The 13654-nt window shown below is 41.1% G+C and overlaps 1 protein-coding gene across 5 annotated transcripts in view; it reads left to right on the plus strand.

Moving 5' to 3' along the window:
- LOC102166310 (uncharacterized) overlaps nt 1–13654 on the plus strand; it is a 671646-nt gene that overhangs the window by 423653 nt on the left and 234339 nt on the right. For 2 of the 5 annotated variants that reach the window (XR_014817249.1, XM_084979028.1), the window contains 2 exons: nt 2670–2834; nt 4887–5006. Coding sequence is in view for 1 of the 5 variants with exons in the window: in XM_084979028.1 (XP_084835154.1) it covers nt 5002–5006 (5 nt within the window). In the remaining 4 variants the exon portion in view is untranslated. Of the gene's footprint in view, nt 1–2669; nt 2835–4886; nt 5007–7071; nt 7330–13022; nt 13253–13654 lie in introns of those variants that run through there. The other 3 variants (XR_014817250.1, XR_014817252.1, XR_014817251.1) reach the window with 2 other exon arrangements.

The raw sequence follows: 13654 nt of genomic DNA on the forward strand, positions 1-13654 counted from the left end.
CGGGAAGGGCAGGGAGCAGATGGTGGGTGGGAGGAGACAGGCTCTGAGGTCAGGGCTCCTGGGGGTTCTGGCTCATCAGCAAGCCCTAATGTGGTCCTGGAGAGGTCATTAAGAGTTTGTGTTGTGGAGTTCCTATCGTGGCACAGCAGAAACGAATCCGACTAGGAACCATGAGGTTGTGGGCTCGATCCCTGGCCTTCCTCAGTGGGTTCAGAATCTGGCGTTGCCATCAGCTGTGGTGTAGGTCACAGATGCAGCTTGGATCTGGCATTGCTGTGGCTGTGCGGTAGGCTGGTGGTTACAGCTCTGATTAGACCCCTAGCCTGGGAACCTCCATATGCTGTGGGTGCGGCCCTAAAAAGGACAAAAGACCAAAAGAAAAAAAAAAAAAAAAGGAGAAAAGAGTTTGGGTCATTTCCCCTTACTCTCTCTGTGGTAGTTTCCCATTCTTTCGACACCTCCCTGCTGGAGGAAAGCAGTTTGGCTCCCTTCTCTCCTGGGAAGGCTCACCTCTCTTTGGACTTTGTTCCTGTAGGTTTCTTTTCATCCTCAACTCTCTGATTAGTCTTAACTTTTTTTTTTTTTTTTTTTTTTTTTTTTTTTTTTTTTTGTGGCTAACGTAATCTCATCAGGGCTGGTCTCCTGTGTCTTTTTACATGTGTCCTTACAGCACAAGGCCCAGTTCAATGTAATGTCCATTACAACCTAATTTGATAGATGCTCTTATCTTGAGTGGAATGAAGGTCAAGCATGTTTTAAACAAATCCGCAAAAGATGAAGGTTCATTTCACAAAGTTCTTTAAGGTCAAGGGACATTTCTTTGAAAAATTCAGAGCCTAGCACAGAATTAAAAATTTGTTTTGATAGAGTCAGAGAATAAAGACAATAGGAACAGATTACAAAAACTTGTAAAAGCAACGGGGGTGTTTTTTTCTTAAGAATTAATCTCATTTAAATAAAGAGCTATATTAAAACATATATAATATGTATATGTAGACACTTAAATATACATATACATTAAATTCTTTAAACAGACATATTTATCCTTTATCTCCTTTAACCTTAATACATACTCATTATAAAAAATCAACATGTATAGAAATAAGTAAAATAGGAAGTTAGTATTTCTTTAATTTTACTCGTTAAAGGTGATCCCTGTGAACTTTTTGGATGCGTAGTTCCATATGTTTAAATGTCTATATACAGAACTATTTAGATTTTTAAAAATGAAAGAGAAATCACATTAGGGATTATGCAACCTTATGTATTTTACTAGACACATATGGACACATACCATTCTATCATGCATTTTCCTAATCAAATATTTTTTCCAGAAGTCATCCCTAAGTATGGTCTGTTAAGCAAAATTAAAAATAAAATTTGAATATGAATTATTTTTAAAATAATTATGGAATTTTACCCTGCATACTTTTTCATATATTGATGGGAAGGACAGATTTGTGAGGGAGTGTATCATGTTAATTAAACTCAGACAGCTTGGGATGTTTCTATTCAACTGAAAGAAAAGCCATACTGTTTCTGATGTTACAAGAGCTGTATGTTACAAACATGGATAGTTTACAGTCAAGCGTGAAACAGAGATTTGTGTAAAGCGCTGATTTTCTGGGGCCCTAGAGATGAAAGAATGTAGACGTCGACAAAACAAAGTTAGGAGTGTCTGAAAATATCTGTCCGTTTATACACGTATTTATAAACATGAGTTACATGTATCAACATAGCATTGGGAATTTTTTAAATCATGAATGTGACAACATGACTTCAAGATTCCTGCAGGAAAGTGTGATATCCAGTGTTGCCTCCTAGGGTTGGTGACTTTGAAATATCCTGATGAGAACCTCCTCTAGGAGGAAAAGGACCAGATGAGTCTTGGCTATTCTGGTGCTGAGTGTCAGTGATGGAGTGGGTGCGGAGAGACAGAGACAGGAAGTAGAGACTGAGAGACAGAGACCACATTATGTGTATGAACCAATCAACCCATTTCCAGAATTTGTCACTGCAGACAAAACAACATTTCTAGAGGCCACAGTTTTCCCATTAGAAGTAACTCATTATTTACTCAATTCAAGCAAAGAAACACATGATCAGAGACATTTTCTAGCTGTCTATTTAAAATCAGATCTTAAAAATAAAATAATTGACATATGATCAGTAGAAAACAGTTAATAAAAATTTAGCTAAAAGTAATGGCCTAAAGAAAATAGAATACGACAATTAAGCAGAAATGGTGGAGGTCTAAAATTATGTTGCAATGTCAATGATTTTGGCGCACAATGGGTAATTTTGCAACATTTTAAGTATTTTATTGCAGTTTATCCATCTTTTGAATTTTTTATTTAATATTTTTGTTTTATAATTGTGGTTAATTTTTGACTATATTTTTATGCTCTTTGAAATGCTGAAAGTTGAAAAAATCTGTCTGAAACTGGCAGGTTAAATTCTGAACAATCTATTAATAGTCTCTTCTCTAGATTAAAGCAATAATTTTCAAAACTATCAACAGAGTTTAAATGTACAAGATCTATTTCAGGCCTTTCCAGCCATTGCTATTGATGCTCAGACGGTTCTGAAAATTAGCCAGTGGCACCTGCTCTGTTTCCTCTGTCTCTTGGCCATGACCGCTGTAATTTTTGACAGCTTTTGCTTTTCAGCACAAGGGGCCATAGATCTCCTCAGCATATTTTCCACCCAGACCTGGAATCCATCAGATGCCATTTTCTCAAGGAGGAAAATAAAGTTCTGAGACCAGACTCAAAATCCCCGAGGGGGTCACCGCTACTGACTTGTCACTGCTCCTGGGACTCCTCAGCGGACAGGTATTTATATAATGTGTATTTTTACAAAAAGATAAATAGATGCAGGTGTCTTTGTCAGTTCAGGCTGCTGTAACAAATAGCACAGATGGCACGGCCCAAACAACATTTATTTTTCATAATTCTAAAGGCTGGGGAGTCCAGGTCAAGATGCCAGGGCATTTAGTGTCTGGTGCGAGGGCCGTCTCCTGGCTCATAGGCCGTCACCATCCCGCTGTATCCGCACGTGAGGGGAACGATTTCTCCAGCCTCTTGTATAAAGGCCCCTCTTATAACCTAATTACGGCCCCAAAGCTCCCTCTTCCCACACATCACACTGGGAATTAGGGCTTCCACATGAGAATTTTGAGGGGAAGGAAACATTCAGTCCATAACAATCAGAATGTGTATTTTCTTAAGAAAAAAATGTTTGGATCCAGAATGATATTTCTCTTTCAAATAAATGTGTGATGACCGTGTGTGCATCTGTTTAGTTTTTTTTTAATTTTTTTTCCATTTTTTTATTACTCAAATGAATTTATCACATCTGTAGTTGTATAATGATCATAATAATCTGATTTCACAGGACATCTATTTAGTTTTATACTTTTCTTCTCATATTTTCTTACACTGAAAATCTTGCGAACATAACGTGCATTTCATTACTTCTTTAATTTGTCACAGTGATTTCACAATAACAATACCAGCGTCATTAAAAATAAAGCTACTGAAGACAGCCTGTGATTTATTTGTGGTAGTTTTATCCTGAGGTTATATCTCACTAGTGGTGGACAGTCAAACATATTTTGCATTTTAAAGTCACTTGAAATAATTCTCTGTATGTTTATGTCAACAATTTGTTATGGAGTTAGATTCTTTTCATCACGTTTAGGAATTTCTTCGTCTTCATTGATGAAATAGTTGTATTTTCTGTTTACAGAAGGTTTTTACAGGATTCTCAAATATACATAGAGAGACGTCCAGTTCATATTTCTGTTTCTTGCCCCATAGTAGCCATTTTTAAATAGCTTTTGGTTTATCTTACTTCAAAACATGAGTACGTTTATATTTTTATTCCCTATTTGAAAGCATTTTTTTAAAACTTGAAAATTAGAAGCCCTTTCACCCACGGTCCTGTCGTCGCATAATCTGATCCCGTAGTTAGACAGCTTTATCAGAAGTTTGCCTCATTTTGTAGCTATAGACACTCGGAGAGTAGGGCTTCTAATTAGAAAAAGCAGGTCTTATGAATCGTCAAGGAAACATATTGGAAAATTATTATAAAAATAGAATATGAACTCATCCATACCGTGCTTTTCAGTTTATACAGCAGTTTCCCTATGAATTTATTAACTTGATTTTTCGCTATCGTCTTATGATGTTACCTCCATTTTATAAATCAGAAACTGAGGCCTAGGAACAGAAATGCTGCGTCCAAGGCCTTGGCCGTCACTGTTCAGGGAATTACTGACCAAGGCAGGAGAAGAATTCAGGCCCTCTGCCTCCCATGCTCTACTACAGTGCACGGCCTGGCAGGTGACAAGCAAATACGTATGGAACTCGTGTGTCTTAAGCCATGTCTTCTGTAATTGCCATAAGCTACTCTGTATGTTTTAGCAGGGGGAAACCCTCTATTCCCTTTGTGAAGCTTCAGAGTACAAAATAATATTAAGTCAAGTCTGAGCATTTCTGTCTCTTTTGAGGTCTGTGTGATGTTGCACTTGTACTGCTTCCTGGGTTTGCAAGATCATGGAATGTACTCTTTTGCCCCCCTCCCCACTCCAGACTAAACCTGAAAAGGTGTCAGAACGTAAGACTTGTTATTTTTGCTAAAAGTGTGTGTGAATGCCGTTCCCCGCAGCCTCAGTCAGCAGGGATTTTCCTGACCCGAGCCATGTTTGAGGATTATACCTGGTTTCGATGGACCTCTGGGATGTGTCAGAAGCCCCATGTTGAAGATCAGTTGTGTTGTTATTTGATTCAGTCAATTCTTTGCTTATTTCATAATCAGGCTCTAATGGAAAAAATAAAAATGCGCGTGGTGTTTTCCTCATAGAAAAATTCACCCATATTTAGGTAACAGACCAACAGGAGAAGCTGCAGCTGGCAGTGCTTCTGTGTGTTCCTAGCAACGGGAAACCATGACAGAGCAGGGCCCCAACCGAGAGCCGTCTGCATTTGCTCATCTGGGATGAGGTAAGTTGACGCCGGAGGTTAATGAGTGTACGATATAAAGAAGAAGAATTTAGCCCTGGAAAATATATTCTACACGAAAACAGAAGTACGTGTAGCTACCAACAGAGCATAACATGTGGAGCTGTACAGCCTTGAGTTTCCAGGAAAGTGATGTGCAAAATAATAAAGAATGAATACTGTAGTAACTTGAGAGAGCAGGATATGCTTTATCGTCTCAATTTTTTTTGTTTTATTATGATTATTTCAGGTCATCTCATTGAAGAATAGAGGGAATGCTGTTGTTGGAAAAAAGAGGAAGCACTTTTTCAATTGGCTCATTTTATCCATTCTTAATTGATGAAAAATTTCCTTTGAGAATTTAAGTTTTTTAAAATAAAAGTTTTTTAAAAATGCAGTTACTTATAGAGGCAGAAAAAAAGTTCGGGGGTGGGTGGGGTCTGTATGACCCTCTGGGGGCTAAACTGAAAACACGGAGTGTTTTTGTTTTTTTTTTTTTTTTTTGGATGCGACCTTAACTATGGTAGGGGGATGGATCTCACAGGATGGATTTTTTTCCTAAGGAAATGTTCATCTCTCGTGTTCATCAGGGACCACAGCATGGCTGTTTATTAAGTGCTCTGGATCCTGGTCATTTCTGGGAAATACAGTGCAAACAGAGAGAACTCAAGGGCCATGGTTGCTGCCGTCAGTGGCTGGCGCTGTAGTGGGATGATGAGGTTCACAGATGAGCATTAGTACAAGGGGGCTGTAAAGTCATTCGTCGTGATGAAGCACTGGGCGGATTTTGGACAACTCTAGAAATTTTGGAGAAAGGTGTGTACCTCTGGAGGAGTGTAGTGTGGAAAGTTGTGTGCTAAGTGGTAATGTGTGAGTTGAGCCGTGAACAAAAGAAACCCTTGGGTAGCAGGAGAGAGAGAACGGTCCATGCAGGTGGGCTGTGCTAGCAGAGGCAGGAGAAGGAGACCCCCTGATTGATTCAGCAGGTGAGGAGCAGCAGCGTTTGCATGTAGGGCGCCAGGAGGGCAAGTTCCACGGGAGAAACGGATATCATTGCTGATGCACCAAGAAAGATGCATTTCACCTGCGTAGTATTTGTGCTCAGAATGTTTAAACTGAGTCTTATCATCTGGACAGTCCAAATTGTAGCACATTCTGGAAAACCACTGGCCTGGACTTTTGAAAAATGTCAACATCATGAGTGAGAAACAAGGCTGGGTCCCAGAGTAAAGGAGATTGGAGAGACATGACCAATAATTGTAATGTGTGACCTGTGTGATCTGAGGCCCTTGGGAGGAAGAGTAAATTAGAAAAACAAAGGACAGTGTTGGTATAATTGGGGAAATTTGGAAGTGGATGGTGTATTAGATAAGGACATTGCATTAATGTTATACTTCCTGAGTAAGATAATTGTATTATATAGGAGAATGCCTTTGTTCTTAGGAGATTGGCATATAGGAATGAGGTGTTACACTATCTCCAAGTAATTCTCAAATGGTCCAACACCCCCCCTCCCCACACACACAGGCACACACGCGCGTGCATGCACACACACAAGAGAGAAAGAGACAAGTCCAGCAAAAGATTAATACTGAGGAAACCAGACAAAGGGCATGTAGGTGTTTCTCTTCCTACTTGTGCAACATTTCTGTAGATTTTAAAATTTCAAAATAAAAAGAAGGAAAATAAATTTTCTGGAAACATTTGTAGCGTAATTTTTCTTTGTAACTTTTACCTGGTACCCATTGAACATCGGTTAGTGAACGACCTCATGGCTGTGCCCCTAGGTTTAGGGTGATTACTTCGGTGGAGATACTTGCTTAAGGATTAGCATTAACACACTTCTAATGTGTGATTGCATTGCAGTCCTGAAAATGACTGAATAACCACGTGCCATTTTTTTTCTTGAGCAATGGCCTCGTGTAACATAGTCTTTTAAAATGGTCCCAATGTTTACCGCCATTATCAAACATCTTTTCGTAAGCATCTCATTTTTTAAAAAGTGTTCATGAAATAGTATGATTGATTCATTATGAAATCAATAATTCAATGCATATTTATTATACAGATGTTGTATGCCTATACCTTGGCCAAGTGAACTTCTTGCCTTCAGGGAACATACACAAATCCCAATCTCTGCCTGGCCATTTGACCCCGGGAAGTGTCAGGCAGTGGCCGGTGATGGCTTTCCTCTCCCTCAGTAGTGATGTGAAGGTGGTGTGATTCTCTGAGACGTGAGATTTGGAGACATGACAGTTGGATGAATTGCCTCGAGGTCAAAGGTTTGGGCTGTTCTCCAGAAATTACGGCCTCCCGAAACTGCCAGGTATGGATGACTCTCCTTATTTAGAGTTGTGCTAAGCACCTTCCTCTTGCATCATTCAATCCAAAGAGCTTGGGCCATAGCAGTTCTTGGATAAGCTGGTCGCTTGCTGGCATCTGGAAGAAGTCGTTCCTAATGGGCTTTCCATCTGCTGAGGTGATTCATAACACCGTCCCCAACGGCCGTGGCTGTGTTTTCTAGAGGAGTCTGTGGGTGTGCGCTGACTCATGCACCCTCTCCCGCCCTGTGCCCTTGGTAAACTTTTGGATGATGGTCCTTCTGGCTGCTGTAAGGTGGTACCTTATCGTGGTTTTGATTTGCATTTCTCTAATAATTAGCAATGTTGAGCACTTTTTCATGTGCCTTTTGGCTGTCTGTCTTCGTTGGTGAAGTATCTGTTTACATCTTCTGCCTATCTTTTGATTTTTTTTTTTTTTTTGATATTGACCTGCATGAGTTGTTTGGATACTACGGCGATTAAGGAACCACTTACCAGTCACTTCATTTGCAAACACTTTCTCCCATTCTCTGGGTTGTCTTTCCATTTTGTTTATGGTTTCCTTTGCTGTGCAAAATCTTTTCAGTTTAATTAGCTCCCATTTATTTATTTTTGTTTTTATTTTTATTACTCTCAGAGGTGGATTAAAAGGTGGATTAAAAAAGATACTGCTGCAGTTTATGTCCAAGTGTGTTCTGCCTTTGTTTTCCTCTAAAAGTTTTATAGTATCCAGTCATATATGTAGGTCTTTAATCCATTTTGAGTTTATTTTTCTGTGTGGCATTAGAGAGTATTCTAATTTCATTCTTTATAAAGTAATTTCTGAATGAGGATACTGGGAACTTCAGGTTGAGTCTGTAAAACTGATTATTCCCAACTCACTTTCCATAATTATTGGAAATGTATCATGAATGTCTCATATGCATATATTTTAAAAGAAATGCTAAAAATCAACTAAGTCTCCATCCATTGTTTTAAAAAACACAAACTATGAACTTGAATAAAAAGTATACAGGAGTACATGGAGAAAATGATAGCAGCAGTCATTTGGCAGAAATAAATGAAGACTTGAATAGATAACTTACGCTATGTTCCTGGTTGAGAACACTCAATATTATAAAGATGTCATTTTTTCCCCCAAAATTAATTTATAGGTTTGAGTTAGTTTTATTATGATTTTTTTCCCCAGGACAGGGGCAGGGACGAGCAATGTCTTAGACTCCAATGAAGTGATTCTGGAATTCGTGTGGATGAACTCAGAGAGGGTTCATACGTTTCTCGGGAGAGTGGGATGAGAAAAAACCGTCACTCAATGTATTCCTTGACTCCAAGACTTACAACAACATTAAATCGTATACTGTAAAATGGAGTTAAGTCTCCATTTCACTGCTAGATATTAGAGAAAGAACAGCAAATTAATTCCAAAGACATGAAAGGAAGAGAATGATACAGTAGCATAAAAGATGAATGCAACAGAGGAAGCTCACAATAAAAGGAATTAATAAAGTCAGACTTGCTAAATGCAAAGGATGAGTAAAACCGCTGAACCCTTAGCAAATATTGTCTGCGGTGGGGAAAGACTGGAAGCCTCCACTGACGTCAGGAACAAGCTAGGATGCTGCTGCCACAACTTTATTTCCGAGCATACTGGAGGCCCAAGCGATGCAGTAAGAAAATTAAGACACTTTAATATTAGAAACATGGGAAATTGGCATGGTTTGCAGAAGAAATAATGATATATACAGAAAACCTGAGATTGTATGCATGACTAGTATCTCTTACTAATAGTATCGATTAGTAAGAGAATTTAGCAAGTTTGCTGACTACAGCCAGTGTACAGAAATCATTGCATTTGCATATGTAAATAACATAGTTAGGAATTAAATTTTAAGAATCAAATGCTAATTAAGGCAGTATAAAAAATCCAAATACCTGGAGTTCCCACTGTGGCACAGTCGGTTAAGGATCCAACTGCAGCAGCTTAGGTTGCTGCAGAGGCTCAAGTTTGATCCCTGGGTGGGGAACTTCCATATACTATGGATGTGGTCATAAAAAAAAAAAAAATCTAGATACCTAATTCTATGTGTAAGACCTCTATGTGGAAAATTGTAAAATATCCTATGAAGGGGTTAAATAAGACCTAAATACTATTGAATTCATGGAATGTTAAGACTCAGTCTTATAAAGATGGCGATTTTAAGAAAACTGATTCATGCTGTTCAATCAAAATCCCAGCAGTTGTTTGTTCTTTGGGGGTTTGGTTAACCTGTGTGTGTGTGTGTGTGAGAGAGACAGAGAGAAATGAAAAAGCAGTTTTTATTTCAAAGTTGGGAGTGAATTTTTCTACAATTCTCACTTATTTTTATAGTACCTTATACAATTTGTAAGCCCCAAGCTCTGTGCCTGTGGCATCTAGCGTGTCTGATGGGCTCATTTATGTATTCCTAGGTCTGCCTGTGCCTGGGAGCATCGTGTTCTCACTGTGATTGCACGGGGTGCTGCTTCTGCCTCTTCTCTAATGACTAATGGACTGCTTAATTCTCCTCTAAATTAAAAAGAAATCTATGAACAGGTTGTTGAGAGGTATTGCTTTAAAATGTATGTAGGTCTGTTGGTAGAACATTATGCTTATTAATTTTATGAAACTATTAAGTGAAAATCAGTACCAAATATTTTAACTGAAATCTGTGTCCTTCACATTAAGCATCTTTATTTGATGTTCTCTGTTGGCTGCTGCAGCAGGAGAAGCTGAAAACATGGTTTCCACACCCCAGCTCCGTCGAACACGCAGAGAACCTAATCTTTGTCTGGATGTGCTGCTTTTCCACTGTACTTGTCTGCCCTCTAGTGGTTGTAGAGCAAAGTCCAAAGAAACATTCCACAGATTAGAATCAGATGATGAATTTTTGAGACACGGTTATTATTGCTTGTTTTTTCTAGTTTAGCCTACCTCTGTGGGTCATGTCTTACTACATTGGGAAACCTGTGACATGTCAGTGGCCTAGACATTGGCATAAACCTGTTCAGTGCTGTTAGACATAGTGTTGTCCATTGCACAAAATTTCCAGCTCCATCCTAAAAAGACCAATAACAAAATATTTTATATGTTGATTAAAATAATAAAGAAATGAAAAAAAATCAAAATAATCATTATAGATGAGCATGTTTGAGCCCTTACTCATTGTACGAAGCACCGTCCATACATGATCTGATTTTATCTATACTTTTGCTCCAGAAGCAGGTCACCCTTTTATGGAGAGGAAAATTCAGGCTTCATGTGGTTAAGCAGCTTCATTAAGGTCAAATATATGATGTCACTGATGTGTAGAATCTAAAAAAATACAACACACTAGGGAAGATAACAAAAAGGAAACAAACTCGCTGGTGTAGAGAAGAAACTACTGGTTACCAGTGGGGAGGGGCGGGGGGAGGGGGTGAAAACGTACAAAAACTGCTATGCGGAAAATAGAGTGCAAGGATAGACTGTACAACACAGGGAATCTAGCCGATATTTTGTAATAACTATAAATGGAGTATAACTTTTAAAAATTGTGACTAGCTGTGTTGAACACCAGTAGTTTATAATGTTCAACTATATTGTAATAAAAAGGTCAAATATAAGTAATAATAGCTAACATGTTAATGGCAATTTGTAAGCGTCAGAAACTCCACTAAGCACTTCGTATGTCTGTATCAGGCAGAGTGGAGGGTAGGAAATAGAAGCCGCTCCAGAGACTTCGAGTGGGAGAGGGCGAGGGTGGGTCCTTACAGCTCTGGAAGGGCCAGAGAAGTAGGTTCTCGAGTCAACGGCCCCCCCACCTCCGGGATGACCACCTAGCAATGCAGAACTGACCCAATGGGCGCCCCCACCACTGAGGCCGTCCCTGACACGATGCCACCAGTCTCCCAAGACTGAAAATTCCGGAAAGTGGACTCCATCTCTGCTGCAGGAAACCTCCTGGTTCTGCCACCTTGCTTGCCAGCCGGCAGCCAAGCTGAGGACGAAACATGTTTCCCACCCAGAGCCCTTTGCTGCTGGGAGTTGGGGCGATGGAGCCTCTGGCCGCAGTGGACCCGGAAGAAGCACAGGCAGGGGGTGGCTGTGGGGCAGGGGGCTGCGTCGTCACACACGACCTGCTTTCCGTCCTCTCCCACCCCCACCCCCACCCAGAGAGGCATGGTTTTGTTTCTCCCTTTTGTAGAAGAGGAGTAGAGGCACCAGCCACTGAAACAACACACTGGAGACTCAGAAAGGGGCACTTGCCCTTTCATTCCAAAGCCCAGCACATCGCCCTGTGCAGAGACTCACACCAGGTCAGTGTTAACTCACTGTTAGAATGATGTGGAAACACTGCCGCCTGCAAATACGTTTCTCTTCATGCTTTTGTCAGGATGAGACCCACATCCAGAGAGAAGTGAGTTGAAGGTGCTCTCCCATTGTCTCCTGAGTGAGCTGGCTTCCTAGGCTGTGGATAGAAAGAAAGTTAAATTCAGAGAAAACTCTAATCCAAAATGATACATGCACCCCGTGTTCATTGCAGCACCATGTACAGTAATAGTCAAGACATGGCAGCAACCTAAATGTCCATTGACAGAGCGATGGATAAGAAGATGCAGTTCATATATGCACTGGAAAATTACTCAGCCACAAAAATGAAATAATGTCATTTGCAGCAACATGGATGGACCTAGAGATTATCATATGGAGTGAAGTCAGAAGAGAAGACAAATACCATATGATATGGCTTATATGTGGAATCTATTGAAAATGATATACGAGAACTTAGTGAGAAAACAGAGACAGGCATTCCTGTCATGGCTCAGAGGAAACAAATAAGACTAGTATCCACCGGGACGCAGGTTCGATTCCTGGCCTCGCTCAGTGGGTTAAGAATCCAGTGTTGCCATGAGCTGTGGTGTAGGTCGCAGACACAGATGGGATCTGGTGTTGCTGTGACTGTGGTGTAGGCCGGTGGCTGCAGCTTAGTTTCAGCCCCTAGCCTGGGAACCTCCATGTGCTGTTGGTTCAGCCCTAGAAAGACAAAAACAAATAAAACCAGAAACAAACTTCGATTTCAAAATGGAACTTACGGTTTCCGTAGGTGAACCCGTTGGGGAGAGAAGAATTGGGAGGGTAGGAATAACACATACACTCGACTATATACAGTAGATGAGCAACAGAACCTACCATATAGCACAGGAAAATCTACTCAATAGTTTGTAATAACCTATAGGGGAAGAAAGAATGGATATATTTATATGTATGACTGATCCAGGGTGCTGTGCACTTGAAACTCATACATGTAGTTGTAAGTTAACTACACTCCAGTAAAGTTACATTTTTTTTTTTTTCAGGGCAGCACCTGAGGCATATGGAGGTTCCCAGGCTAGGGGTCCAATCCAAGCTGTAGCCGCCGGCCTAAGCCACAGCCACAGCAACGTGGGATCTGAGCCACGTCGCCGGATCCTTAACCCACTGAGCGAGGCCAGGGATCGAACCGCAACCCCATGGTTTCTAGTCGGATTCATTAACCACTGCCCCATGACGGGAACTCCACCTTTTTTTTTTTTTAATATGTAAAATCAAAATGCAAGCCTCCGTTGCGCTCATGTTCTTGCCGGACAAGCGAAAGTGAGAGTGACACGTGTGAGTTTGCCCAGCAGAGGGCGCCCGAGGCCTCGCAGGCGCCGGAAGGGCGAGCAGGTGGCGGATGTCGGGAGTGGAGCCGGGCATCTGCTCAGGGCAGAGGCTGCGGATGGAGGCGAGGAAGATGGCAGAGCGCTAGGTGCTGCTCCCAACTGTCCAGCCAGGCTCACCAGCCTCGCCTCCCCTCCCCTGCTCACCGGACACGGTGCTCAGCTTCGAGGTGGACGTGGTGCACATCAGGCCAGCCTGACTGCACAGCTCTAGGCCCAGAGGGACTGAAGGTACAACGAAACGTTTTATGCCGACTTTGGAGACAGTCACATCTTGACCAGGCTTTAGGGAAACGCTCATGATCCCTGTGGATGGGTCTGGGATGGGGCTGGGGTCCTGCGTCTCATCTCTTCGGAGGCGCAGTTGTTCGTGTGTGGGTGTACACGTATTTTTTCAAGGCTGGTTGAAAATGTTGGCTTTGTCTTCATGGGAGGGTATTAGAAGCACTTGTAAACTAATGCTACCCCCTGGTGGTTGTAATTTAATGCATGCGCACGGACGGAGTGGGATTAGAAGGGCACGTTTTAAAAATTCCCTGGCCTGAGTCTAAGCTCCCTCTCGTGGTGGGTCATTAGCCTAAAATGGATAGTGCTGTGCTCTTCTGGCGAAACTCGAGAGAGAAGGCTCCGGGG

Source organism: Sus scrofa, chromosome 10 (genome assembly GCF_054392235.1).
Source record: "Sus scrofa isolate SSC_HxYL_T2T_F1_AM1 chromosome 10, Sscrofa_HxYL_maternal_Yorkshire_Landrace_v2.0, whole genome shotgun sequence".
NCBI classification, from domain to species: Eukaryota; Metazoa; Chordata; class Mammalia; order Artiodactyla; family Suidae; genus Sus; species Sus scrofa.